Below are 26242 nucleotides of genomic sequence, written 5' to 3'. Positions count from 1 at the left end.
AGCGAAATATTGTGCGTTATAGCTGGAAATAAGAGCAATATAGTAGCTGATGACAAAGCCTAATACGAAAAAAATGTATGTAGTATTTTACACCACAGTAAACTCACTTATGAAGACTGCTAGCTGTTTTTTTTTCAATAACCGATACAGACGAAGTACCTCGTTCGGGGAACAGTGATGTCTCCTCGCCTAGTAACTAAAGCACGGATACCCTTTTATTCCTGGTATATAGAAAAGGTCACCGCAACTCCCTTTATCTCGACACTCTATTAAGGCTGTTGAAAAGAGCTTAAAACGTCATATGTGTTGACCAGCTGGGTAGGTATGGATAACACAATCCGTAGTATCGACTGCTTTTATGCACATAAATACGAGTAAGTCATATTTGCGTTAATTTAAAAAAAAAAAGTCCACAAAAAGGTAGGTATATTTATTTTATTTTATCATTTCGACTTGGAAAATCGAATTTTTCAGTCGCTGCCACCATCTGGGTAGCGGTAATTAATAGTTAACGCGGTATTATTTAGGTTCAGTGCAATTATTCTCTGTTTATTCGGCTCTGATTGCAGAGCACAAAGCAAACCCCGAGATACGCGGAGGGGGAAACCACAGGTTGGTGTTCAGGTTGGTAGGATGCCTGCGGGAGGCGACACAGCCCCACTTTAACCTCGGCTGGGGAGCTCAAGCATTGCCTTTCTACAAGCCTTTTGTTATTATAAATATCACGTCATATACATAATATCTTTGAATGTTAGGAGACGGCTTTATGTCTCTAGTGGGGTAAGTAAAAAATTCCATATTTGTTTATAAAACAAAGTGAATATAAAAGATGTGATTCTGCATGTTTATACCGACGACGTATGTTTATGTTCGCTGAATGAATGAATGACAGTATTGTGCGCTGCTTGGGACGGCAGGGAGACGAAGCGGCTGTAGACTGATGCTGCCTCACAGCGCAGACGGACACCCGGCCAGACCTGCAGCGCTGCTCCCAGCATCGCAACATCAGCCGTTCGTGCTGTTTTGAAGGAGACCCGCGTATAAACACGTCTAAAAAAGGGGGATGCATTGAGTGACGCGATCCGGGCGATGAAGGGCGGCCGTGCAGCGCGCGGCGGTGCAGAGGGGATGGGGGACGCCGTGGACCGGCAGCGCTTCGCACGTAGGATGCAGCCTCAAGGTAAAACCTTCATCAGCCATCGGTTTGTTTATTTCCATCTGTGGTGGATATTTTTTAGGCGTGGTAGCTATATATTTCTGCTGGAAATTTCTTTTGCCATTTATCGTGACGTATCACGGTGTGCATGGCGGTGAGACTGAGCGAAATAAGCTTTTGCGCTTCAGCAATATGTTTATGTTTTTCAAGCAGACATTATGGATCCGAGACGTTTGAACGGGCCGAAACACCGAAGAGGCTATAATTAATGCAGCCGTGTGCGTCATTAAACGGAATATAACCGCATAACCGCTTCGCGGTTCCAGTTCATGGAGGTACGTGGAAGAGACAGATGTTGACAGGTGTGTTATTATTCTCAAATCACGTTTACACTTTGTCTCCTTCCATTGGAAATTATGTGCAAAGACAGAGGGAGATGAGTCTAGTGGCCTGGGGTGTGCGTGGGGTCTTGTCCGGCTTTGGTCAGTTTCTTCCAGGTCAGGGTGAGGTAGTTTGTTACTCCTAAGATCCCTTCATAGGGACTCTGCATCACCAGGGCCTGATGCACTTGCTGTTATCCATGTACTTCCAGGCTCGCTATTGCCCCGTGGCTCCAGCATGTCACATTCCTCTCCAGCCGGTGGTGGCCATAACTCCAGCATCGGGACCTGGGACCCAGGAACCCTGAGCCCATCTTCCACAGCCACCAGTGCGGTGAAGATGACGCTGATTTCAGCCATCATGTGCACTTCGCTGTTCGGCAACGTGCTGGTGCTGCTGGTGTTCCAGCGCAAGCCGCAATTGTTGCACGTGGCTAATCGCTTCGTGCTGAACCTGCTGTTGGCTGACCTGCTGCAAACTGTTCTGGTGATGCCCTTCGCCATTGCCGCAGCCCTGCCTGGCGTCTGGCCGCTGGACAGCCGTCTGTGTCAGGCCCTGGTGGTGCTCATGCATCTCTTCGCCTTCACCGGTGTCAACACCATAATCGTGGTGTCGGTGGACCGCTACCTGGCCATCATCCACCCACTCTCCTACCCCACCCGCATGACGCCGCATCTCGGCACCAACCTGATTGCCGCCACATGGCTGGTCAGCGCCCTGCAGAGCACGCCGCCGCTCTATGGCTGGGGCGCCATCGGCTTCGACCGGCGGCACGGGACGTGCACCGTCTTCTGGGCCTCCAGCCAGTCCTACGCCGCTCTGCTCTCCACGTTGTCATTTTGGCTTCCAGCGACCATCATGCTAGCCTGTTATTGGATGGTGTTCCGGGCAGCTAGGAGGCAGAACGCCCTGGTGCACCCCATCCATTCCGCACCCCCCCAGGACCGCCACATAGCTGCAGCCACCCCACAGGGCCCCGACACTCAGCAGCTGACTGCCTCACCCTCCCTGGAAGGAAACCACAGCCGGAGTCGGCACAGACGCTTCCAGTACCATTGCAAAGCGGCACGGGTGGTGTTCATCATCACTGGCTCTTACGTGATGAGCATGGGACCCTACAGCATCCTGGGATCAGTACTGGCACACTCCCATGCTTCGGTGCCGTCATGGCTGGCTGCGCTGGTGCTTGTCCTCTTCTTCCTGCAGTGCTGCGTGCACCCTTACACCTACGGCTACATGCACCGCAGCGTCCGCAAAGAGTTCACCAGCCTGCTCTGTGGCCCCCTGATCTGCATCCGGGACGGCCAGCGCTCCCATCGGGGATCTGGGCCGACAGACATCCGCTCTGGCCACCTGCACCTACCAGGGGTGGCCACGCGCGTCTGTCCCCAGCACATCTGGGAGGAGGGAACCGTGTCATCCTCCCCGACGGAGAGAAGATCCAAGGACAGCAGGAAGGAAACCACCTCAGTCAGCCTCATCTCAGAGAAGTGACAGGACAGTCAGTCATGGTGTTTGGGTCCATCCCTAACCCCTAAATCTACTAGCATTTTTCTGTTACTGAAAAGCAAATTGTAGACGATTTAGCAGTTTAGGAAAAAATGATTGTTAAACTTAGTTGTTACCGAAATACCAGTTGCTCCTGTGATTTGGTGGTGTCCCAAACGACGGTAAACTCTTCCAGCTTCCCAGCAACTCATTTCCACCACAGTCTCTACTGCTGGGTCAAAATATGCCACGTACAGAGAGCACGACTGTTCCTAGTGACTCTTAGATCCTAAGGTCAAACCAAGCAAGTATGCTCCACCCACAGACTTGAAAAGAACAGCTCCCTACCTCCCTTTGTCAGGTGCCCCGTCCCTAAAGTCCTTTGTACATTACTTATACAACCCTGATTTGCGGTATGTAAAGAGCCTCAACGACTCAAAACGTTTAAGTCAGTATTTGGAATTCGCCCTTTTATCAGTGGTGCTGTGTCACGGGCCGTCCCTGGTCAAATGAAACAGACGTTGACTTCATAGGTTGTGAAAAACATTACCTCAAAATACTGTGTGACTCAGTGTATTCAGCAAAGTAATTATTTTGTGTCACAACGTAGACAAGGTGAAAATTGAATTTGTACTGTTAATGCTTAAGTTAATGTTTCCTATGTAATATGTGATATTTTAACAAAAGTGGAGTTACCAAGAGATTTTATACACTGTCAGTACAGATTATATAACATTTATACTACAGAAGTCATTTTATAACAATTTAATATAGTCTTGACATGTTTAAGTATGTTTTATACAGTTGAATAAACTATATGTCCAATGTTAACATGTTGGACAGAAGTACTTACTACAACCCAGCTATAAGGGCAAAACTGCTACCATTGCTACTAGAGATATAAAGCTTCCGGAAGGCACCGGTTAAGAGGATGATGGTCCCACTACCTGCATGTACTGAAGGGGACCGGGTTGGATACAGCTCCCACTGCAACATCAAAATGAAACCTGACTGTCTAAAAAGGTGTTACGCAGCAAAACGTAAACGGGGTGGGGGGGGGGGGGCAGTATGGACGATGGATGTACCTCTGACCCAAGTATGTTTATTACTCTTCATTTTGACCGATATTACAACAAAGTTAAGGATAAATGAGAAGAAAACAAGCAGCGTGGCTTGTAAAGGATAAAGGAGAAGCAGTGATCTAAAAACAATAATAAAAATCACACAGACGACAGGGAGAGAGAAGCCGCACTAGAGACACCGGCGTGGTGAGACGTGCCGGAGGCGAGCAGAAGCAGGCGATGTGTCACGGGCTCCAGTTTGCAGGGCTGATCCTACAAAGTCGCGCTCGGGCAGCAGAAGCTGCACGGCTCTACATGCATCCCTCTGTCCTTCGAGGGACAAACACTCAAGTCCTTCCACTCGAGGTACTGAGGGTTTAAAGCGACCTGCACCCCACCCAGCTCCCAATGAAGCAGAAAATTCTTTGGAGATGACACATAACTGGCTCACATTTCCTGCACATGTCAAATCAAAGCAAAATTTTTAAAAAAAAAAATCAAAATCACCGATAAAGACAACATTAGCGTCAATTATATAAACAGAAACCTAGTTATGAGGGAACAAAATAATCCAATATCGTCATTTTCTCAGAGAGAAGCAGAGGGATCAGTCCTTGCGTTTGCCCACATCTTCCATGCAGCCCCACGCCGACAGTCTGCTCCATCTAGCCCTTTGCTTCTCAAACCTGCAGTTCATACATGTGCTTTGCTCAGCCCTGCCCACCCCGTCCAGCAAGCCGACCCCAAACATGGCTGCTGAAAGGAGACAACTGAGCAGGAAACGGACTAGTCCACCTTGACCACACTGTAGATCTTGCTGACGAACCAGAAACAGGCGAAGAACCCAATAGTGCCTGCAAGCAGAGAGAATCAGCATGGTGAGAGGAGCACATCACACAGAAACCCTGCTAAACACAAACTCTGTAAAGCTTAACTAATAAAACACTGACAAGCACAGAAAGGTGAGGCCCCAAGGCCACGACTAATGCAAGTCCAATGTCTGACCAGGGCTGCATGGTATCACATAGTGCCACATGCACGATGGCTGGGGCTTCAGATGACAGGTGAAACATTCGTTCAGACTCCGGCATCTCAGCACTATTATGGACGTTTACTTACACCCACGATTTTGTGAGCAGATTAGTAGTGCAGCCAATGGGAGTCGTATCGCGACACCCAAAATCAGTAATCCGTACAAATTTGGCAAATCCTTGTTTACTAAATGTGTCGGATTTTAAACTGCAAGAAGTACCATCACACCTCAGATGTATTTACTTTGTTACGATCTGGCTGAGGATCGGAACAAGAATTAAGAAAAGAAGAACGAACGTAACGAGCATCAGGTGTAACCGGCTCACAAGTACAGCAACAGCACACAGCGTCATCACCGGGTGACTTTCCGACACCACATGACGATCAGTCCGCAATCCACACTCATAGTCGTCACAACCTTATTCAACCATTATCTCCTCTTTTAAAAGATGTAGTGGCCGCTGAGCTGTCCCTTTCTTCACCACCACTTCAGTGCTTATCGCTTCCACAATTTACCAAAACTGCAGCATGTGACGTGCGCCACTAACCGAATTTGCGTGTCACAAAATGCCTCTCACCTCTTAACAGGATCTCTACGCCTCCAGACGTACTACTGACCTCCTTACCAAATTGTAGGCATACGTAAACATCCGTATAGTACAAAAAAAGCTGGCGTCCGGACGAACATTTACACCCATCAGCTAAAGCCCTGGTGATAATTGTGTATGTGCCATATAATTGCGATGTGACATCAGTCCTTTCTGTGACACTTCAAAAAGATTCAGGGTTGACATGCAAGCAGCAGGAAGACGTCAAGGGAGCCGGCAGCACCACATGCCGAGGACTTGGTGATTTTACGGTAGAAGCTTTAGAGCGGCTATGAAGCCAAGGCAGCCATCTAACACACAGACACAGACACACACACACACACACAGACACACACACACACACACACACACACTTCAGCTGTCTAAAACTAAACTCAATCATGGGAAACAACCTATTTAAGTGCCAGGAGGGACAACGTTGCCATAACGATGTAATCAGGGATTTCAAGACTCACATGTAACCCATAGCAACAAATATATTCATCAAAGCCCTGTTATATTAATAAAGCAGATTTGCCTTTAAATATGCCCAACTAACAGCTAATTGTCTAAATTTAGACCATCACCAGCTTAGCTGCCAGCTCCTGCACTGGGCACATACTTCACCGCGACCACCAGCCCTGAAACAGGCTTTGAAAGATAAAGGGCCGGAATTGTAAACACAGATTAGGTGGACAACAGCTGATTGGTGATGCTGTTACAGATACAACTGCAGGTTCTGAATTCCATTTCCTTAAACTTTGCATTGAATAACATGGCTGCTTTGGGGCAGAAGGCAAAAAACTTGGTACTAATGCTGCGTTTCATTTGGACTCAGAAATCCCAAGTTCCTAGTCAGAAATTTCAACTGGAACACCTCCTGAAGTCGGAATTCATACCCAAAAAGTCAGAAGAATCTAGACAACCTGAAGCTCACAATCCAAAATGGCTGCGCCCTTTGTCAACAGAAGTTAAAGCTGTAGTTTTATACTGTTTATTAGCACTTACATCTTATTTGTGGCCAATGAAATCGGTCGTACACACAGTACCGTCCAATCGCTATCTGTGGACGTGCTGCTGTGGCTGTTTTTATGTGCAAAATACTGTGTAATGAGTAGATAGCCATTGTTAGCAATATCGGTCTAACAATGAACCTTGCTTAGCTGGATAACTTGTCAGATTTAAGGTAGTCTGGGTTAAAAGTAAGTGAACGACGATAAAGGCCATTTAAACTGGGATAAATTAAATCCGACAAATTATCTGGCTAAGTGAGAAATCCTGGATTTTGAAACGGGTCCCTGGTATTCCTGAACGGCTTTCCTGCTTGCTGTGCTAGAACGCGGTTAACTCGGGTGTGATGTGTTCCCAGCTCCGACTTGCAGCCTTCGAGGAAAACGGAACGCAGCATGATGGTGCGTTAGGTGACACTTCCAGGAAATGAACCTTCTCGTCCTTAAACTGTCAAAGCGGAGCTGGGAGGGGCTCCGGTGTTAATTACCTTAAAGCTAGTCTACACTCCCTGAATAGCTCAAAAGCCTCCTTGTTTGCGTTTAAATGAACCATTCCAATACATGTCGGAAAGGGCAACCATAACAGCAGTGTTCCAACATGAAAGCACGCACCATTAACTATTCAAAGCCAACAACATAAAGGCTACAGGGTTAAGACGGGTCGAAATTTACTAAATACACCAAAAAAAAAAAAAACAGGAGGCCAGATCTATCAGAATATTCTTTCGGTGACCTTGTTTATCCAATAAGGAACACGTGGCAATTTTATCACCAGTCTTCCCCAATCAAGCAGATGAGAGGGGTCCCATGGGAAGCCCCTCCCACTGAACCATCCAGATACACTTGAGGCAGGCCTGGGATCGAGGAATCCCTGCTCTCTGGAGTCAAAGGGGAACAGACTTACCTGTGAAGAGGAAGAAAATTAGCACCATTATCATGGTGTAACCAAAGTAAAGTATGGTGCTGGCCATGCCTATGATCTGCAGCTTGGAGAAAAAGTAGTGCACAGCATACACCAGCAGGTAGTAGGCTGTGAAGCTGCTGGTCAGGAAGGAACGCCACCACCAGTGGTAGTCCTGCAGGTAGCGAAGGGGGAAGGTCAGAAACAGAGTGACAGATATACTCTCTACCTACAGCCAATCGGGGTACAGGGGCACTCTCTACATACAGCCAATCAGGGTACAGGGGCACTCTCTACGTACAGCCAATCGGGGTACAGGGGCACTCTCTACGTACAGCCAATCAGGGTACAGGGGCACTCTCTACCTACAGCCAATCGGGGTACAGGGGCACTCTCTACGTACAGCCAATCGGGGTACAGGGGCACTCTCTACGTACAGCCAATCAGGGTACAGGGGCACTCTCTACGTACAGCCAATCAGGGTACAGGGGCACTCTCTACGTACAGCCAATCAGGGTACAGGGGCACTCTCTACATACAGCCAATCAGGGTACAGGGGCACTCTCTACCTACAGCCAATCAGGGTACAGGGGCACTCTCTACGTACAGCCAATCAGGGTACAGGGGCACTCTCTACGTACAGCCAATCAGGGTACAGGGGCACTCTCTACATACAGCCAATCAGGGTACAGGGGCACTCTCTACATACAGCCAATCAGGGTACAGGGGCACTCTCTACGTACAGCCAATCAGGGTACAGGGGCACTCTCTACATACAGCCAATCAGGGTACAGGGGCACTCTCTACCTACAGCCAATCAGGGTACAGGGGCACTCTCTACGTACAGCCAATCGGGGTACAGGGGTACTCTACGTACAGCCAATCAGGGTACAGGGGTACTCTACGTACAGCCAATCAGGGTACAGGGGCACTCTCTACGTACAGCCAATCAGGGTACAGGGGCGCTCTCTACGTACAGCCAATCAGGGTACAGGGGCGCTCTCTACGTACAGCCAATCAGGGTACAGGGGCACTCTCTACGTACAGCCAATCAGGGTACAGGGGCACTCTCTACGTACAGCCAATCAGGGTACAGGGGCACTCTCTACGTACAGCCAATCAGGGTACAGGGGCACTCTCTACGTACAGCCAATCAGGGTACAGGGGCACTCTCTACGTACAGCCAATCAGGGTACAGGGGCACTCTCTACGTACAGCCAATCAGGGTACAGGGGCACTCTCTACGTACAGCCAATCAGGGTACAGGGGCACTCTCTACGTACAGCCAATCAGGGTACAGGGGCACTCTCTACATACAGCCAATCAGGGTACAGGGGCACTCTCTACGTACAGCCAATCAGGGTACAGGGGCACTCTCTACATACAGCCAATCAGGGTACAGGGGCACTCTCTACGTACAGCCAATCATGGTACAGGGGCACTCTCTACGTACAGCCAATCAGTGTGTGATTATGCTTTCATGCCAATGACTGTAAAATCAGTCATCACTTTAAATGCTGTCAGCATTTTAACTGGTTTTTCCTTTAGGACTCACACTTCTAGGGTTGGGCGTTCTGGTTTCCCTGGTGAGACATTGCTACACAACAGTACGGCGTAACCTCTTGGCCCCCCCAGCGATCTTCGCTTCTAAGCTATCTATGGGTTGGTTTTTGCTGCTGTCCTTCCAACTGAATGGCAGTTTACAGACTCTGTCCTGGTTCATAGTGCCCATAGTGCCCCTAGGTGGTCACCCTGTTCTGGGCAGGTCGTGATCCATTCTGAAGGATAAAACCACCAGCCAGGTCTTGGGGATCCTCCACCCCCCCGAGCACTTCGATAAATTAGACCGGTTTGAAAATCTTCGCTGCGCTGAATTCAAAATGACACGTCTAACGGTGGGATTCTATCCAGCACCAGCTCACCTCCGCACAGAGGTGGAAGTAACACAGAAGCATGGTGGCCTCTGAGCAGGTGATGAGCAAGATGATGAAGACCAGGAAGAGGAAGCCAAACATGTAGTACATCTGGTGGGACCTGCAGCGAGACAGAAGGTAAATCAGGCGTGTAACATGCAGACATGCGGAGTCGTCGTCTCAGGCAGCCGGACAGACTGGTTACCAGATGCTGTTGAGGATAAAGAAGAGCTGGATGAAAATACAGCCAAATGGCAGGATGCCTCCCATGACGATCCCAGGGAGGGGCTTTGTGAAGAAGGACTGCTCTGGGATCTGACGAGGGATCTGATTGGTCCTCACTGGGTGCTCAATAGCCTATAGGGGAAAGGGGACCATTCAGGCAAAAAGCACGAGAGGCATATACTACAGTACTCCGATTTTGTTTAATCCAAGGACCGCAAGTCTAGAAAAACATGTGTGCCCCCTACACAGGTTATGATATGGTTTTCGTTGTATTCGTTCGGCATTGACGACAAATATTGCCAATAAAAAACATTTTAATTTGGTCACACTGCCGAACATATTTTTTTGACAGTCATATTTTCCCTGTTTATGACACTACGCTCAAAACAGGAGGTGAACATTTATGAACAAAATAAGCATCTGGCAGATGGCTCTAAAATCAGAAGTCTGACTGCCATTAAAGGTGCACTCATTTTAAGGTATTAACTTCAACATAATGAAACATATATTGCAAGTCACATTATTTTTAACAATGTTTTAAAACTCAGTGAACCAAGTACCGATGATTCCTCGCTGTTCCCCTCCATTGGCTTCCCTATGAGACGCCCCCTAACTCAACGGTTTGATTTTAGCTGTAGATTCTGTAATTCTGTGTATGATGGCCGCAGCTCTCGTACTGCTTACAACCAGGAAGGAATGCTGTTTGTTTCTGTTAAAATCTTTACTAAACCCCTAATTTTAACGCACAATTAAAGTAAATGGATATAAATGGTATTGTGTCATCCTATATCTTATTTACAGATATATATTCAAAACAAGACACAGGCTACAACCCAGCCCTAAAAGGTACGTCGTAATATTTTCTACACTTTTTTAATAAATTGCGCAGCCCCCATTGGCCCTCGCTGAGGTTGAGAACCTTCTGGCCAATTAGATTCTGGAACTTCCGCAACAGACGAATATGGACAAAGCTGATGCTTTTGAGAGGTAAAAATGCCAGGAGGTCACAAACGAATCCGTAACGGACAGATTCCAACCTATAACAGGATCTGAGACCTCAGGCACAGATTTGAAATGTTTACGCTTTGCTGGATCAATCAGCAATTATACTTAAAGAATTGCTTCAATAAACAATAGAACACTGTAACTCGGTATCACTGCAAGGGGTGCAGACAGCTTAGCTTGAATCTGCTGCGTACGATCAGGTCAGTGGAGCTTTGCAATGAGGGTTTAAATCTTTAGGGTGAGAGGCGAACCTTCTTCTTGAAGCCAAAGTATGCACCGGCGAAGGTGAGGGGGACGGAGATGCCGAACCAGAGTGCCAGGATGGCCACGAGGGTGCCGAAGGGGATGGCGGCCGAGGAGCCTTCCACCCACAGGATGAGATTCATGATGAAGAAGTCAGCAAACACGATGCTGGAAGAAGTGGGAGACACAGGAGCCGCAGAACGTCAACCACCTCCATGCTCAAGAACCTGAAAATGACAGGCCTGCCTGAACCAGAACCTGAAAGAACTTAACGTCTACAGGAGAGCTTTCACGCACAAAGCGCGACTCAGAATCCCAAGATACTGAATTTTAACATACCCGGGACAAAGCAGGGCTGTTAGTAGAACATTGGTCTTCCACTTCTCACCACCAAATGCTATTAAAAAAAAAATATATACAGACAGTTATAATTCGACCATCACTGAACATTCGCATGTACTGCAGATGGCACCGACAGCAGCTCCAGTGCAACTGCAAGTGAATTCTACTTACTCTTGTACATGCGGGCTGAGACGTAGCCTGCAGGGGTGCCTAGCAAGACCCAGAGGACTACAGCGCAGGTCATTAGGGCTCCTCGATTGGCAGGGGACAGGAAACCCAAGCAGGCAAGAACTAGGGGCAGAAGAGTGAGCGTCAAGTGCACTGCGCAACGCAGTGCGCAACGCAGTGCGCAACTCCAAGCCAAGTCAAAAGGTGCGAGGCTTAGGATGTGTGACTCACACAGGGTGATGAAGGTCATGATGAAGATCTGAGTGCCCTGCCCAAGGAAGATGGAGAGCAGCATGCCCTTTCTGGGAGGTCGGAAGACATCTCCATGCACCTGCTTCCAGCCCGACTCCTCTTGTGCGTCCTCCTGTGCGATACAGAACAGTGTGAAGTGTATCACCATGCCTGAAGCTGCCAAGAACCACCATCTATCCAACCCCAAACCAGATGACCTCCTATTACTAATAATCTGACCTACACAAGTAAGTTTGGAAATAAAGAATTTTTGCTACTAGCCAACTAGGAACTATTTTTTTACATAATAATAGATACTTTATTGAAATTGTCTTTACGCCTCCCTCAGCTTGCTCCTTGTAAAGTAAGTTCTCTGCGATGGGCTGCCACCTGTAACGGCGCCTAGGGAGCTGGGGGTTAAGGGCCTTGCTCAAGGACCCGCAGACATGCTGAGGCAGGGTTTGAACCAAGAACCTTCTGATTACAGGCACACAGGCTTAGCCCACAGAGCCACACGCTGCCCCCAAACTAGCCAGTGGGTTAGTTTTTTCTATTTGCCCTTTTGGCTAAATTACTAACTGCTTGCGTGTGGCTGAGCTTAATTTACAGCTCTGCCTATAGCTCCAAGATCTTAGAACCTTCACTCAAACAATTTTAATGAGCTCAATAAAAAAAAATCTTTTAGCGAATTATTCCATTTGAATGTAACATGCTAAGTCAGCCCAAGTATGACAAATTTACCAGAGTCTTACACAGGGTTGTTTTGTGTTGGCAGAATTCATGTGTGCTAACAAAAGATGGCACACAAGGACACTGACCACAAACCCATTGACTCAAATATAATGAGCACTCCCCACCACTCATCCAGAACAAGAGGGGGGCACTTGCCTGGTCCACCTGGTTATAACGGGCGATGTCCTTATGCAAGGTCCTCAGCATGATCATGGCCACCATACCGGACAGGAAGAGCACGATGACCAGGGAGTTCATGATGCTGAACGAGGGGCAGACACACACACACAAATAAGAACGCAAAACCAAAATCCAACAAAACCCAACAAACTAATGCGATTTAGAGAGAGAAAGGCAGGGAACAAATATGTAAAAGTAGTTTCAAATCCCATGTAAAGAGACATTTGTGTAATCTGACAAACAGACAGTCCCCTTAAACCAGTAAAGTGATTTGTTTACCATATAGACAGACATTTAAGTCCAAATATGTGTGGGCTTAGGGTTAGACCAGCTGGGAGGGAGCCCCCCCCCCACTCTGCTGAAGAACACCGACCGGAGCAGAACCTGACAGAAGAAGCTGAACTTACCTAAACCACTGGATGTTCGTGTGAGGCATGGACACCAGAATGTAGTCCCATCTGGATGCCCACTTGATGCTGTTGTTTTCCTGACGGCGTCGAAATAAAGGCCTTTATAACATACTGTACAGCAACACCGAAACACGCACTTAAATACACACACATCCAAACAAACGACCTGCAGTCTCTAACTTCCAAAATCCCACCAATGTCCCAGACAGGTGAGGTTTAAGGTCCTGAGGCTTAGGGTGCGCGACGTGCCACAGCCACCTACCTCGAAGCGCACGGAGTACGTGTAGGTGATCTTCGCGCCGCTGTTCGGGTCTCCCGATATGCTCATGGGCTCCCCGTCACACACTAGATTATTCTCATCTTCGTGCTTGTAACTGACAACGAGATCGTGCCAAGCAGTTACGGTGCGTCAATCTTTTCATAGCCTGCACCTTGCTCTCTCTATGTTAATAATGAGCGGAAGAATTTAAAAAATAAAAAGTAAAATGGTGCCATTCCCCAGAAAGCCTTTGGCACTGTCCCCAGAGCCGAGAGAAATCTTCAGATCACAAGTTAATCTCATAAGCACCAGGCAACCCGCTATTTAGATTAGAGATTTTAAAAATCAGTTACCCTTTTACTGCCTGCCCATTATCGCTTGTTAGTTTGTCTTATTTTACCATCTTATTTATTGACATTTATTCTTTAACGTTTACGCTTTTCAAACCCTGAAGCAGGTGGGAAAAAGCATTTCACTGCACACGTGTATAGAGTGCCGCCTATGTGATAAATCAATCTTGAAACTTAAGAATCGGGGCCAAACTAATATTCAGTGAATGATCATATCTTACAAACTTACATACGCAGACAGACACATGAGATGTGGTGTGAATCTAACCTCTAACCCCTCTCCTCTAGAAACAGACTTATTGTGATTTAGTACAGTGTCTATGGGGTAATTGGTGTTAAAGGCCTTGCCGAAGGACCCAGACACTGACGAAGAGCTTCACCTTCTGGGCTCGAGCGTTGCTGCCACGAGCCTTGATCCCCTCCAGCCCTCTCTGTCACCACTGTGGTAGGTGATGGTGATGTCGACGTGATTGAACATATAGAAGGTGTTCTTCCCATTGAACTGAGCCTGCGAGGCGGAAAGCAAGTGTTACGCAAGCGAGCAAGACCACAGCTGGCCCAATCAGAGCGCACGCATTCCTGGGTATCCGAGTCGGAAAAGTACTGTTGTCTTCCTTGTTTGATCTGTTCTGGGTAGAGAAGTCATAATTAGTTGATTAAATGAGATTGCTTGATAATTTAAAATGCATTGATTCAAATTTTCCCTGTTGAATTCTTGGAAATATGGCAGAAGGAAGAGAATGAGGGTCAAAATAAGGGAAAGAATCCGTTATGCGTTATGTAACCCCTGGTAGCAGCCTAGTCAGCCATCATTTTCACTTAAATTATTTGGCTTAATGTACTTTCTGTGATTCCTGTGTTAAAATACAAATAATTTTTTGTCAGTGTATTACGTTTAGGGCTGAACGACTTTTACGTTTTTGTGATATTTAGCAGTTGAAAATGAAGTATATAGCCAAAAACATCTTATATACCACTCTCTCACATACATTGGTGGTTTTGCCATGAGTTGTTGCTCAGTATTGTCTCTATGGAATCTAAAATATTTCCACACAGTGGAAGAAAAATGTATTTTCGTGACCATTTCTTGTTCTCTTTTCACCTCCTTTCTCATTCCAACAAACGCGCCACATGGTCTCTGAGCGAGATCCACACCAAAGATGAAAATCATGAATGTTTCGCAAAGCACCTGCAAATGGAGCGGCGGCCAACCGCAGACTGACTGCATGTTAATAAACAACGTTGAAAAGGAACCATCATTAAAATCGCAAAGCTCGGCGAGATTTGTTTCTTATAACAGAGTTTGAACCCAGACGACAATCGGACAACACACACGGAGTAAGCCCAGTGACAGTGAGTATCGCCGTCACCGCTCACCACCGCTTTGTGCGTGTGGAGCTGACATGTTCACCCTGTATGCGCACACCTTCTCAGGCAAATCCTCTGATGTCCTTCCACTGTACAAAAACATGCCACCTGAGAGCCTATACTGACTGTGTGTGTGACCGAGCGTGCTCCCTGCAATGGCTGGTTGCCTCACACCAACTGCAAATGTATATAATACAACAGAAATATAATATAGATGATTACTTAGTAAATCGTCAGATTGAATCAGCAGATCAATCGATTACTGATATATTATAATCAATAGTGAAGACCTGGCTTTGGGGGCACAGAGAGCCGCTTGAGTCTGATGGCTGACACCCAAACAGGACTGAAGTAAAAACCCTAAGGGAAAACTTCCTGCACTTTCTTTATTATTCATCTGTTCCCTGGGGTGACCCCGGGGCTGCCTGTAAGGGAGCTAAAGGGGAAGACTTTCAGGGACCCAGACACCAGGGGGAGCCCATGACTGTGAATAAAGGTAGCTTTCAGGGACCCAGACACTAGAGGGAGCCCATGACTGTGAATAAAGGTAGCTTTCAGGGACCCAGACACTAGGGGGAGCCCATGACTGTGAATAAAGGTAGCTTTCAGGGACCCAGACACTAGGGGGAGCCCATGACTGTGAATAAAGGTAGCTTTCAGGGACCCAGACACTAGAGGGAGCCCATGACTGTGAATAAAGGTAGCTTTCAGGGACCCAGACACTAGAGGGAGCCCATGACTGTGAATAAAGGTAGCTTTCAGGGACCCAGACACTAGGGGGAGCCCATGAGTGTGAATAAAGGTAGCTCAGGTTTGGAGAAGGGGGGCTGCACTGGGTGTGTTATCACACATAGGGACTTAATGACAAGACCTACGCAGGGTTTCACTCTGATAACAATAGCAGGGATGATATAGGAGACGGCATCGCAGACACAACAGTTACAGCACAAGGACGCAATCCGGGCTGAATTTCAATGTCATTAGCGGGACACTGGTGATATACTTCAGCCAGTTTTCTCAGCTTCATCCCACTAAGTCCCTCTCCTCCAGATCCCTTCCCTTGGGTTCTACTGAGAGGATGGAAGAACCAATGTGTGAAGCTACCAAGCTTTCCTTGTCCATCCCCAGTCCATGAGCTTCATCCAAAAAAAACACCACGCCCCATCTCTAACTACACCCAAACAGTCAGTGCTGTCACCTTCACTTTGCATGTTGTCATCCTGCATTGTGTTGATCGTCTCAGGTCCACCTCTTGGCAGCACACTCTCTAATTTGCATGTTTTTATAATCATTCTTCACTGCAAGCAGTTAGGTCCATTTAATGACTACTTATGAATGCATGTTTTCCTACTTCTCTTGCTCGGACATGTGAGCTGATGGCAGCAGCAAATCGGTGCATAAACCGGTTGAACTCCACCACACATCCAGGATCCACTAAAAAAAAAATTTGCATACCAGCAGGTTCTGATAAAGTTCCTGGTACAAATGGTACCATTCAGCTGCTATGGTAACAGCACGGTAACAGTATAATCCAATTCCAGATGGCAGCGACCAGCTATAGGAGCCCCTTCACTGGCTTTCATACTTTTTAAAAAAATGGTACAACCTTGCAGCTGCTGACACATTAGGGGCACAAGCTACTGCCCAGGATAGAAGTGTGCTACTTACACTGATGACACAGGCGTCTTTTGGATGCCCGTTTCCATCCACAAAGCAGCCAATGGGAAAGCCAGGGTTACAGTACTTCTGACCGTCCTCCACATTGTAGCACCAGGTGACAGGCATATTGTCCACAATCCTGTGCAAATGCAATAAATGGGAATGAGAAACATACTACATGCACCAATGACTGAAATGTGCGCCAGAGGTCCCAGGTGACCCACTGAGCCACATACTACCACACCCCCTCCACCCCCCCCCCATGAAAATCCATAATATTACGACATACTCCAGATTAACAGGATGACTCACCAATGGTGTTGGTAATTCAGCTGTATTCCCTTCTTAAGGAAATCCAGTTTGCTTTTTTCTTCTGGTTTGCTGACATCATAAGACTTGGTACACACTTTCTGACAGGCTTTATTGTTCAAGAATGAAAACTGAAAACAAAAGACCCACAAGGATTTCAGTGCTTATAAAATGCATATTTCAGAGCATTGGGAAACCAACTAAATACTTATAGCAAAAAAAAAAAAAATCCTTTAAAAGAACAGGGATGTACAGTGGATAAAGAGGAATGGAGGCAACGGCTGATATAAACCAAGACCAGTGATTAAAGCAGTCAGAAAGACGAGTCCATTACCAAAAAGGAAACTGGAGGTCAACTGCCAATAGTAACATAAGGGAAACGAAATATTTTAATTATGACTTAAAAGAGCATTCATTAAAAAAACTGATCAATCAGCATCTCTCTAGAGAAAGGAACATGCAATCACTGTCACGCTGCAGCAGAGAACCTGCTGCTGCAGGAAGACAGTTAATCGACACAGCAGGTTAGCAAATTTTACTACCTTGTAAGGGGAGGTCTCGATTCTCTCCCCGAACAACACCTGCCCGAGGTTTTCCGATGGTCTTATTTCTTGAGCATCTTGACAGAAGTCGAAGCTTTACAACGTACAGAAAGCATAGTCATTTATTTTGCTTAACTTACAAGTTAAACCTAAAAAAATCCATAAAACTGCATAAAATAGCAGAGCCAATAAGGAAATACAGCTTCTACTCACACGTCGTACTCATAGGGCAGCACAGACTCCACGGAATCGAGGCGATTCACGAACAGCTGAATCTCCGTCTACAAAACAGCACACAGAAAACGATTAATATGACGACCATGATATCAAAATACAAGTATACCAATCTCACCAACGTATCGGAAGGAAATGTAAGCATTAAAAAATGGAAAACGTTACAAATATAGATAACACAAACGTGTCTGGTGAAACCAGGATTGCCAACTTCGGTCAGCTGGTTGGCGTCAGGTTTTCAATTCGAGAGTCGGCACCAAGCATTTACAAGTATGTAAGTGTTTTATTACCTTGTAGATAGTCTGTAAGGTTTGCAAATCACCCCGCACGCTTTGTATGTCACTACTTTTAGGTTTACAATGGAATAATATAGATTTGCCGTAAGACTTCCTACGTAAGCGTGAGAGTAAAATCTTGAGAGTCAAGCCAGATGTGTGAGATTTGACAACCCTAATACACATACCTACACACACAAATAAGATGATACATGTGCACAGACTAACAAATCATAGGTTTCAAAAACATGGAAACACTAAACTTACCTTAAACAAACAATTAGAGAAATGTCAAAATATCGAGAAATGTCAAAATATCAAGAAATGAAATTTAGGCTGTATGACAGCAGTTAGGAGAATACAAGGGGGTTGTTTATACAGTATTTACTGTCATTACGGAACAGAGCACGGAAAAGAGGGTTGATCGACAGCAAGAAGTGATGCATTCAGGTGAATGGCCGACGAGGGAAGGTGTTTTACCTTGCAGTCTTCCGACTCCTCAGTGCAGAAACTCACCGGAGCCAAACCCGGAAGATAGAAGCCGAAGCAGCAGCTCAGGGTCAAAAAGGCACAAACAACCCCAAAAACCGAACCTGGCCGCCTCTCCATCTTCAACAGAGAGCAAGTTAACCAGTTACCTGAAACTTAACCAGCTGTTGATACCGACTGTGGTACTCTGCTTATTCCCCACTTTTATTTCCGCATTGACGCGGAACCAGCAGGAAGAAAGTGCTGTCTATACCTATCAAGCTAGCCGTTCAACCTGTTTATTCCACGCAAGCACACCTAAAATATAGCGTGCAAATAATTTAAACAGAAAGGTCTAAAACACAGAAAAAGTGCAGAAGTAAACTGCTACAGTACGAGGCCGAATCGGCATGAGAGCTAAAGCTAACACTATGCAACTCTGACGACGTAGCGGCGGAGCTGCGTCACAACTTAAAACGTGTCAATCACGTATTAAACACTTTGGCGTATATGGGAGGTAGCTATCGGAATACAAAATGTCAAAATAAAAGCTTCTTTCCTGTGATGAAATTAAAGCAGCTACAACAGTACAATAGATATCTTGATATTTTTAAAGAAAGTTTATGTCAATTTTATCAATTGACTGGATTTATATCAGAATATTATTACATAAGATGGGTAAAAACTAAAACTAATATCGACGTTTCTTTTAATTTACATAGGTACTTTTAAAATAAATGTACACTCTCCTGGTTCCGGGGGAAAGGTAGCACTTCCGGAGCAGAAATGATCGTGTGACTATTATAAAAGACCCATGTCACGTGATTACTATAAAACCTGCATGCGCCTTTGTTTGACTCCTGTTGCGCACTGTTATTTGATTGCGGTAAGCAAATTTGTTTTTATTATCTAACTTTAGGAAATCTGATATAACATGCCTATTAAAGTAGCATATCATGTTTTATTTTCTGCAGTTATATAGTGGTACTTTTAAAATATAGTAGTTTGTAGTGCTTTCCGTATGCAGTTTTGGCGACTTGGCGCTAAGGTTTGATTCGAAAATAATACAATATATTTAGTATCGTTATTATTTTTGTTTGGCGGCAACCATTGCCTTCGCTGTTTCTGCACCACATGGGATCAGACGTATCCCTTTCTGAGTCACTTTGCGCAAGTTTCCTCTCAGTTCGCCCGGGCTTTTGAAAATGCGGTAAGGCTGGTGCTTAAATCTTCGTGCCCTTCAGTTAACACCTTCCTCCTATTCTCGGCAGACGCGATCATGGCAGAGGCTGATCGACCGGGGAAGCTTTTCATCGGTGGGCTGAACACCGAAACGAGCGAGAAGGCCCTTCAACAGTGTTTCGGCAAATACGGCAGAATAGTGGAAAGTGAGGAAAGCTCCTTACAACCTTTATTTCTATGGAAAGCTTAGAAATATTCGTGTTTTAACTTTCTCTACTGGAGTATACAGTGTAGCTATGCAAGACAGATTTTTTCCCCCCAGTTATGTGGTTCGTTTCGTCGCCTAATCCATGTTAGTAACTCGTGTGGTATTGGGTCATTAGACGTAATCTATGTACTTTAGTTAAAAGTGCTTGAAATGTTCACAGGTTGTTTTGGGTCATGATGTATTGCCTTTCTTTTTTGCAAGTAATCCTAATGAAGGATCGGGAAACTAACAAGTCCAGAGGGTTTGCGTTTATAACTTTCGAGAGACCTTCAGATGCAAAGGATGCTGTCAAGGAAATGAATGGAAAGGTGGGTAGGCCTTCGTCTTTATCTAGCCAGGTGTTTGGCTACATGGAGAGCAGTAGTTTGATTTCGTTTAGCCCGAATCTAATGGTACAGCTTTAGTTTTTTTTTTTTTTATGCAGGGGCATGCAAAAGTCTGGGCACTTCTGGTCAACATTTCCTACTGTGAATTTTTAAGTCAGTAGAAGACGAACTGACCTTCAAAAGGCATAAAGCTAAAATGGAACATTCTTTTCAACATTTCAAGCAAAACTGGCATATTTTTGTTTTGTACAATTTTAGCCGGGGTAGGAGGCACCAAATCTCAAAGTTATCTGGTCTTCAGTAGCTTGTTCTTGCTATGGGATGTTCAGTCAGTTGGAAAAGGAGATGTGAATCTCAAAGATTTATAAATGCTCCGAGTCCTAAAACCCAACTTTGAACTCATTCTGCAGCCATCTGCAACTGCCTACCGCTATTAACGATAAAATAATTGATGCCTACAAAGCATAAAGTGTATGGAAGATGGCAAAGCATTTTCAAGCAGTGGTTTCCTCCATTCATACTGTAATTAAGAAATTGCAGTTAACAGGAATGGTGGAGATCGCGTTGAGGTCAGGAAGACCAAGAAGTTTGAGAGAGCTGCTCATAGGATTGCTAGAAAGGCAAATTAAAATCCCTGTTTGACTGCAAAAGACCTTCAGGAAGATTTAGCAGCCACTTTAGCGCACTGATCTACTGTACAGCGACACCTGCACAAATTACTTTTATGGGAGAGTCATCTGAAGAAAACGTGCATCCTCAGCGCAAAATCAGAAGTTTGAAGATGAACATCTAAACAAATTTGATGCATTTTGGAAACAAGTCCTGTGGACTGAAGAAGCTAACATAGAACTTTTTGGTTGAGATGCACAAAGGTATGTTTGGAGAACAAAGGGTACAGAATCTCATGAGATGAACTTCTCCAGCTGTTAAGCACTGGGGTGGATTGATTGTGTTTTGAGCTTGTTGCAGCTAGTGGCTCCGTTAAATACCAGCAAATCGTAGAAGCGAATATCACACTGTCTGTAAAAAATGCTCGAGATGAAGAGGATGGCATCTGCAACAGGATAATGATCCTTAACACGCCTCAAAATCCACAATGGACTACCTGGAGAGGTGCAAGCTGAAGGTTTTGGCATGGTCCTCGCAGTGCTCCGGCCTAAACATTGAAAATCTGTGGATGGACCTCAAAAGAGCAGTGCATGCAAGACGGCCCAAGAATCAGATAGACCTCGAAGCCTTTTGCAAGGAAGAATGGGTGAAAATCCCCCAAAACATGAATTGAAGGACTCTTAGCTGGCTACAAAGTGTTTAAAGCTGTGATACTTACCAGATGGGGTGTTAGTAAATACTGATCATGCAGGGGGGGGCAAACTTTTGCTTTGGGCTCTCTTTTTATTTTGAAACCATAAGATTGGAAATCGTAATTTTGCTTAATATTGCAGAAATGTCATCTTTGATGCCTTTTTGGAAATCCATTTACTTGCTTAGCTAATCACAGTAATGGAAATTTTGGCCAAACTTTTGCATATCACTCAGTCTTCACTTAGTGCAGTGGTTCTCAAACTCGGCCCTCGGGACCCACTGCCTTGCTTGTTTTCCGGCTATCCCTGCCCCACACACAAGTCCCAGCTGTCTTTCGGCTTCTGATTACCTGGATCAGGTGTGTTCAGTCAATCAGCAGTGTGTAGGGCAGGGATAGCAGGAAAACAAGCAGGGCAGTGGGTCCCGAGGGCCGACTTTGAGAAGCATTGGCTTAGTGCATGTCCAGGATTTTCATTAGAATGTTGCATATGTTTTTGAGTTTTGGCAATATCTAAAAAGAACTTGCACTGCCACACGCATTTAAATTCAGTGTTTGGGATGTGAATATACAAATAATCAGAACCCGTTGGTGCTGCCGCATTGGTGGCACTGACCTGTTGTTGACAGTCCCTTGATGGTAAGCCAATCAAAGTAGCACAAGCAACAAAGCCTCAGTTTGAGTCAGGACTGCGCCGCGGGTATGGCTTCAGAGGAGCCCATGGAGGCCCGCCAGCGATGAGGGCCCCCCCCCCCAGAGGTAACGTCCTGCTGCTCGTTCTCTGCACCGTCGTCTTTGAGATGCTGCATCACATTGGCTGCCTTTGGTTTCCCTTATTGCTCTTGGAGCCCCTATCCTGCTTTCTCTAGTGTTTCACTACCCTTACATTTTTCCACTTCATATTATAGAAGTTGGGGAAAACACTGCTTGTCTCGTGGCCCCCTCCCTGTAAAACAAGCCCTTCACCAAGACGGTGCCATTAGCCGGCCTTGTGTCTCGGCGATGCCGCATCCGCATGCCGGCGCGGCGCGGTAGTGAGCGGCTGCTTAAAGATTAACAAAGAGCTTTCTGCATTTAATCCAGTGTTTGTACGGTTCATCTTTCCGTCTCACTTGCTGAATGTGCTTCTTTGACTATGATAATTAGACCCGCTTTAAATCTTTTTTTTTTTTTTTTTTTTTTTTTTTTAAAGGATTACCATCTCGAGAACCTCTGGCACTAAAGAGAAGTTCCCCAATTCGGAATGGAGGTCCCCCACCCAAACGAATGGCATTCTCAGGACCAATGAGCAGGCGTAAGTGACACATTGTGCCCCCCTCCCCCCAGGGCCGTCAGCCTTGGAGCTTGCAATATGGTTGACCAGTTATTTCCACAGCTCCCATGTCCCGAGAACGGGATTCTTATGGGCCTCCACCTCCTCGCCGGGATCCCATGATGTCCAGGAGAGATGAGTACCCGTCCCCTCGGGATGATCACTACAGCAGCAGAGACAGGTGTGTATGTGTGTGTGTCTGTGGGGAGTAAAACCACTGGCAGAATACACATAACAAGCAGGGCTTGTATGACCAGTTCTATATTTTCCTTCCTGTCTGCCTTCGTTAACCTTGCCTTTTGCCTGGTGTGTGAAAGCTACTCCAGCCGTGACTACTTGAGCTCCCGGGATTCCAGAGATTACGGTCCTCCGGCTCGGGATTACCCGTACCGCGATTCCCCACATTCCAGCTCACGGGACGAGTATGGATCTATTTCACGAGGCTACAGGTACGGATGGTTGTTGAACTGATGCAGATTTGTGAACTGCTGCTTGGTTTAAGTGATTTTAATATTTTGGATGCCTTCAAGGCGGTATCTCTTTCTGCCCTCCTATCGTAATGTACACTTCCGTTTAAAATGAAACCTTTTTATTCCTCCTGTATCTCATTGCCATCACTGTTTGCACAGTACTATGCCCAGGTTAAAACTTTTGGTTCCTAATGAGCACAAGCTTGCAGCTTAGTGTCTCGAGTGTCCATCCATCATTGGGAGATGATTTGGCATGAGATTGGCAGATTTTGATCGAATTAAATCTCTGTAGAGAGATGGGATCAGCATTGCGTTGAGCAAGAGGACTTGGGCGGGGGGCTGATGGATCGTGTTCTAGTTCTGCATTTTGACCTTACTAGCATGTCGGAAATGGGTCTGAAGGATGCCCTACGTTCAGGTTCTAACCTATATAATTAGTCATAGCCCTCATTGTCATCCTGCATGTTTGATAGCTGCATGTTGAGCTGCTAAGTGTCTCATTCTTACGGCAGTGACCGTGACAGCTACGCTGGGGCCCGTGAGCACAGGACTTACATGGATCGCCCCAGCGCCAGCTCGTACAGGGACCCCTACGACGGATATGGTAAGCTGCTCTATCTCACTGTAAGTGCTCTTGTGATATATTCATTGTTCGAAGTTGTTACTACCTCCCAAGCAGGCTGGAGTGTTTCTCCGGATGGGGGGAAAAGCTAATATTCATGTGATGACAAGCCCAGATTACTGTGGAAACTGAAATCTGCCTTTCAGGCCCGAATTTATACTTCAGAACAACATGGAATCTAGAATATGCTGCCACCTCCCCCCCCCCCCCCCCCCACTCCCTTGATGCTGGAAAAACTATAAATGGCACAAAACTAAAGAGGAAAAATCATCACTCTCCAGTGTTGATGGTTGGGATTGAGGAAGTGGAATGCTGCCTCTGCTGAATATTTAACATGACTGCAGTAGCGTAATCACTAACGGGTCCTGCTCTCCAAATATCATCGCTTTCATATAAGCGTCTGACTTGAGTGGTCTCATGGAAAATCGGAATGTTGCACAAACCAACAAATCAACAAACTGCTAAAACTTGCCAGTTACTTGACACCACCCTCCCCCATTGACCCTGCAGGTAACTCTCGCAGCGCCCCATCCTCAAGGGCCCCCCCTCCGTCCTACAGTGGGAATGGTGGAGGCAGTCGCTATGACGACTATGGCAGCGGGTCCCGGAATGGATACAGCGGTCGTGAGAGTTATGCCAGCAGTCGGGCCGACCCGTATTCCACTAGCCGCGGTGAGCGAATGGCCAGGCAAGAGAGGGGGCCCGACCCTCACGTCGAGAGAGGCTACCCTCCTCGTGACGTTTACGGCGGCTCGAGCCGTGGGGCGCCCCGTGGTGGTGGCCGGGGAGGTATCCGGCCCGAACGAGGAATGGCTGGCAGCAGATACTGAAGTGGAACATGCGAGGAGTTTATGGGGCTCAGACTGCGCATCTTTTCAGTTCACTGGCACAAAGGCGGAAACTCATCTGGACACAGATTTTAAAATGTCGTTTTCAAAAAAAAAAAAAACAAACCTGTAGCTCTGAGCTCCCCACCTTTTTGCCTACTTTCTCCATCCTTCTGAAACATTAGGCTTCTTTAAATTGTTGTGGTCTACAGATTTTCCATTTTGATAGTACTGTTGACATTTTTGTGTTTTTTTTTAATTTTTTTTTTATGTTCTTAAGTGCTGTTAAATACGCAGTTCCCTGGATTAACATGCCTTTCATTTACGAATAAAGCTTTTTCATCAAACTCCTGATCGCAACTCATAGCAATCAAAAGGTACGAAGCTCTGATAGCTCTTCAGAAGTCAACTAATGCAGATGCATTTGCTGGTCAGAGTGGTTTCAGAAGAAAGCCTGTCCCTTTCAAACGCTCCTTGGTTCTTGGTGCGAACCAAGCTCCTCTCATTCAGCTATAAACTGGTTCATAAAAACATCAGATCCCTTTCAGCAAAAGCAAGAGATGTTTCTATCCACCAAATAAATAGCAACAGGGAGTAAGCAAGTCAATTTTAAATTATGTAACCCCCCCAAAAAAAATGTTGGCGCACAAGTACTCATTGACTCTGATCCCTAAGTAGTCTTCAGTTCCCCTACTGCACAAAAGTGTGATCTTGGGAAGAAGTACCTTTTTAAACACTGGATTCAACATAATTGTATTGTGGAGGCACCAATCTCCTTGTCACAAAATGAAACCTTTTTATCTCTTTGCTTGAAGTTATTACTGGCTATAATGATGTGGCTTTAGGCTGAAGGTATGTACCTTCGTCCATCCAGTGGAACTACTGACAGTCATCAACTTTCACTAAAGGATGAATTTGCTTCAACCAAGCTGAAATGATCTTGCCTGTTATATCAAACTGAGGTGAGGTGTGTGAAAGAAAATTCTGGGATCGGTGTGGGGAAGCAAGTGCTACCAGAGACGGGTAACTACAAATTTAAAGAGGTTCTCCTTGTTGCAGGATAAAATCTGGTTTTAATGGAACGAACAGGCAGTTCTTGAGTTCCTGCTCCTGATTTGCCATTCTCCAAATCGGTCATCTAAGGTAAAGATCACTTGTTTTTGTGTTGTTAAAAACATGCAAAGTAAAATATTGTGAGATTGAGCTTGTATATATGAAAACAGAGCCCCCAAACCCTGCATACCAGCTCCTCTGCAAGAAGCATCTGGAGTTAGACAATTCCTCTTTCCAAAGTACTCTAAATAAATACCTTTTAAGAATATCCTGTCTTATTTCAATTTTTATGATTTGCTGCCACTGTAATGCTTGTGAAACCGGCGTTTGGGCTCCCATGTGCGTATCTAACT

The 26242-nt window shown here is 45.9% G+C and overlaps 3 protein-coding genes and 1 long non-coding RNA gene across 8 annotated transcripts; 2 read left to right on the top strand and 2 right to left on the bottom strand.

Annotated features, from left to right (window-relative positions):
- Positions 1-108: 108 nt before the first annotated feature.
- On the top strand, positions 109-3825 carry gpr101 (G protein-coupled receptor 101). Of its 4 annotated transcripts, none has more exons than XM_049027237.1 (4): positions 109-780; positions 918-1180; positions 1370-1491; positions 1749-3825. In XM_049027237.1, the coding sequence occupies exon 4, from the start codon at positions 1775-1777 to the stop codon at positions 3029-3031; it is 1257 nt and encodes a 418-aa protein (XP_048883194.1). In that variant the 5' UTR covers positions 109-780; positions 918-1180; positions 1370-1491; positions 1749-1774; the 3' UTR covers positions 3032-3825. The 4 variants fall into 4 exon arrangements, with proteins under 4 accessions (XP_048883194.1, XP_048883190.1, XP_048883193.1 ...); XM_049027233.1 differs by having other exon boundaries at positions 1370-1518; XM_049027236.1 differs by having other exon boundaries at positions 1367-1518.
- A 282-nt stretch (positions 3826-4107) lies between these two features.
- Positions 4108-19003, bottom strand: LOC125750014 (transmembrane 9 superfamily member 2). The gene is made up of 17 exons (XM_049027232.1): positions 18542-19003; positions 17766-17833; positions 17553-17646; positions 17014-17141; positions 16711-16840; positions 14055-14182; positions 13328-13439; positions 13063-13142; positions 12632-12737; positions 11744-11876; positions 11516-11635; positions 11342-11399; positions 11011-11170; positions 9735-9886; positions 9539-9650; positions 7620-7791; positions 4108-4940 (listed from the first exon to the last, which is right to left on the bottom strand). Exons 1-17 carry the CDS (start codon positions 18668-18670, stop codon positions 4873-4875), a joined length of 1950 nt encoding a protein of 649 aa, XP_048883189.1. The 5' UTR covers positions 18671-19003; the 3' UTR covers positions 4108-4872.
- Positions 7928-8911, bottom strand: LOC125750017 (uncharacterized). Its single transcript, XR_007400269.1, has 3 exons — positions 8522-8911; positions 8050-8185; positions 7928-7981 (listed from the first exon to the last, which is right to left on the bottom strand). It is a non-coding gene; the product is annotated as an uncharacterized LOC125750017 (long non-coding RNA).
- Positions 19004-19332: 329 nt separating the features above from the next.
- LOC125750016 (RNA-binding motif protein, X chromosome-like) lies at positions 19333-26157 on the top strand. Of its 2 annotated transcripts, none has more exons than XM_049027239.1 (9): positions 19333-19415; positions 19801-19917; positions 20181-20287; positions 22235-22364; positions 22798-22899; positions 22981-23098; positions 23235-23366; positions 23900-23991; positions 25896-26157. In XM_049027239.1, the coding sequence occupies exons 2-9, from the start codon at positions 19809-19811 to the stop codon at positions 25898-25900; spliced, it is 795 nt and encodes a 264-aa protein (XP_048883196.1). In that variant the 5' UTR covers positions 19333-19415; positions 19801-19808; the 3' UTR covers positions 25901-26157. The 2 variants fall into 2 exon arrangements, with proteins under 2 accessions (XP_048883196.1, XP_048883195.1); XM_049027238.1 differs by having other exon boundaries at positions 24520-26157.
- The last annotated feature ends 85 nt before the right edge of the window (positions 26158-26242 follow it).

Source organism: Brienomyrus brachyistius, chromosome 10 (genome assembly GCF_023856365.1).
Source record: "Brienomyrus brachyistius isolate T26 chromosome 10, BBRACH_0.4, whole genome shotgun sequence".
NCBI lineage: Eukaryota > Metazoa > Chordata > Actinopteri > Osteoglossiformes > Mormyridae > Brienomyrus > Brienomyrus brachyistius.
This window is presented reverse-complemented; position numbering and strand designations above follow the sequence as displayed.

Bases quoted from the DNA above. Each gene is read 5' to 3' on its own strand.
- LOC125750014 (XM_049027232.1), bottom strand. From the start codon at position 18,670: ATGGAGAGGCGGCCAGGTTCGGTTTTTGGGGTTGTTTGTGCCTTTTTG. The intron at 17,834-18,541 runs GTAAAACACCTT...GCTGTTTTGTAG, and splicing joins AGGAGTCGGAAGACTGCAAG to ACGGAGATTCAGCTGTTCGT. The intron at 12,738-13,062 runs GTAAGTTCAGCT...CCCCTCGTTCAG, and splicing joins ACGAACATCCAGTGGTTTAG to CATCATGAACTCCCTGGTCA.
- LOC125750016 (XM_049027238.1), top strand. From the start codon at position 19,809: ATGGCAGAGGCTGATCGACCGGGGAAGCTTTTCATCGGTGGGCTGAAC. The intron at 19,918-20,180 runs GTGAGGAAAGCT...CTTTTTTGCAAG, and splicing joins ATACGGCAGAATAGTGGAAA to TAATCCTAATGAAGGATCGG. The intron at 22,900-22,980 runs GTAAGTGACACA...TTATTTCCACAG, and splicing joins CTCAGGACCAATGAGCAGGC to CTCCCATGTCCCGAGAACGG.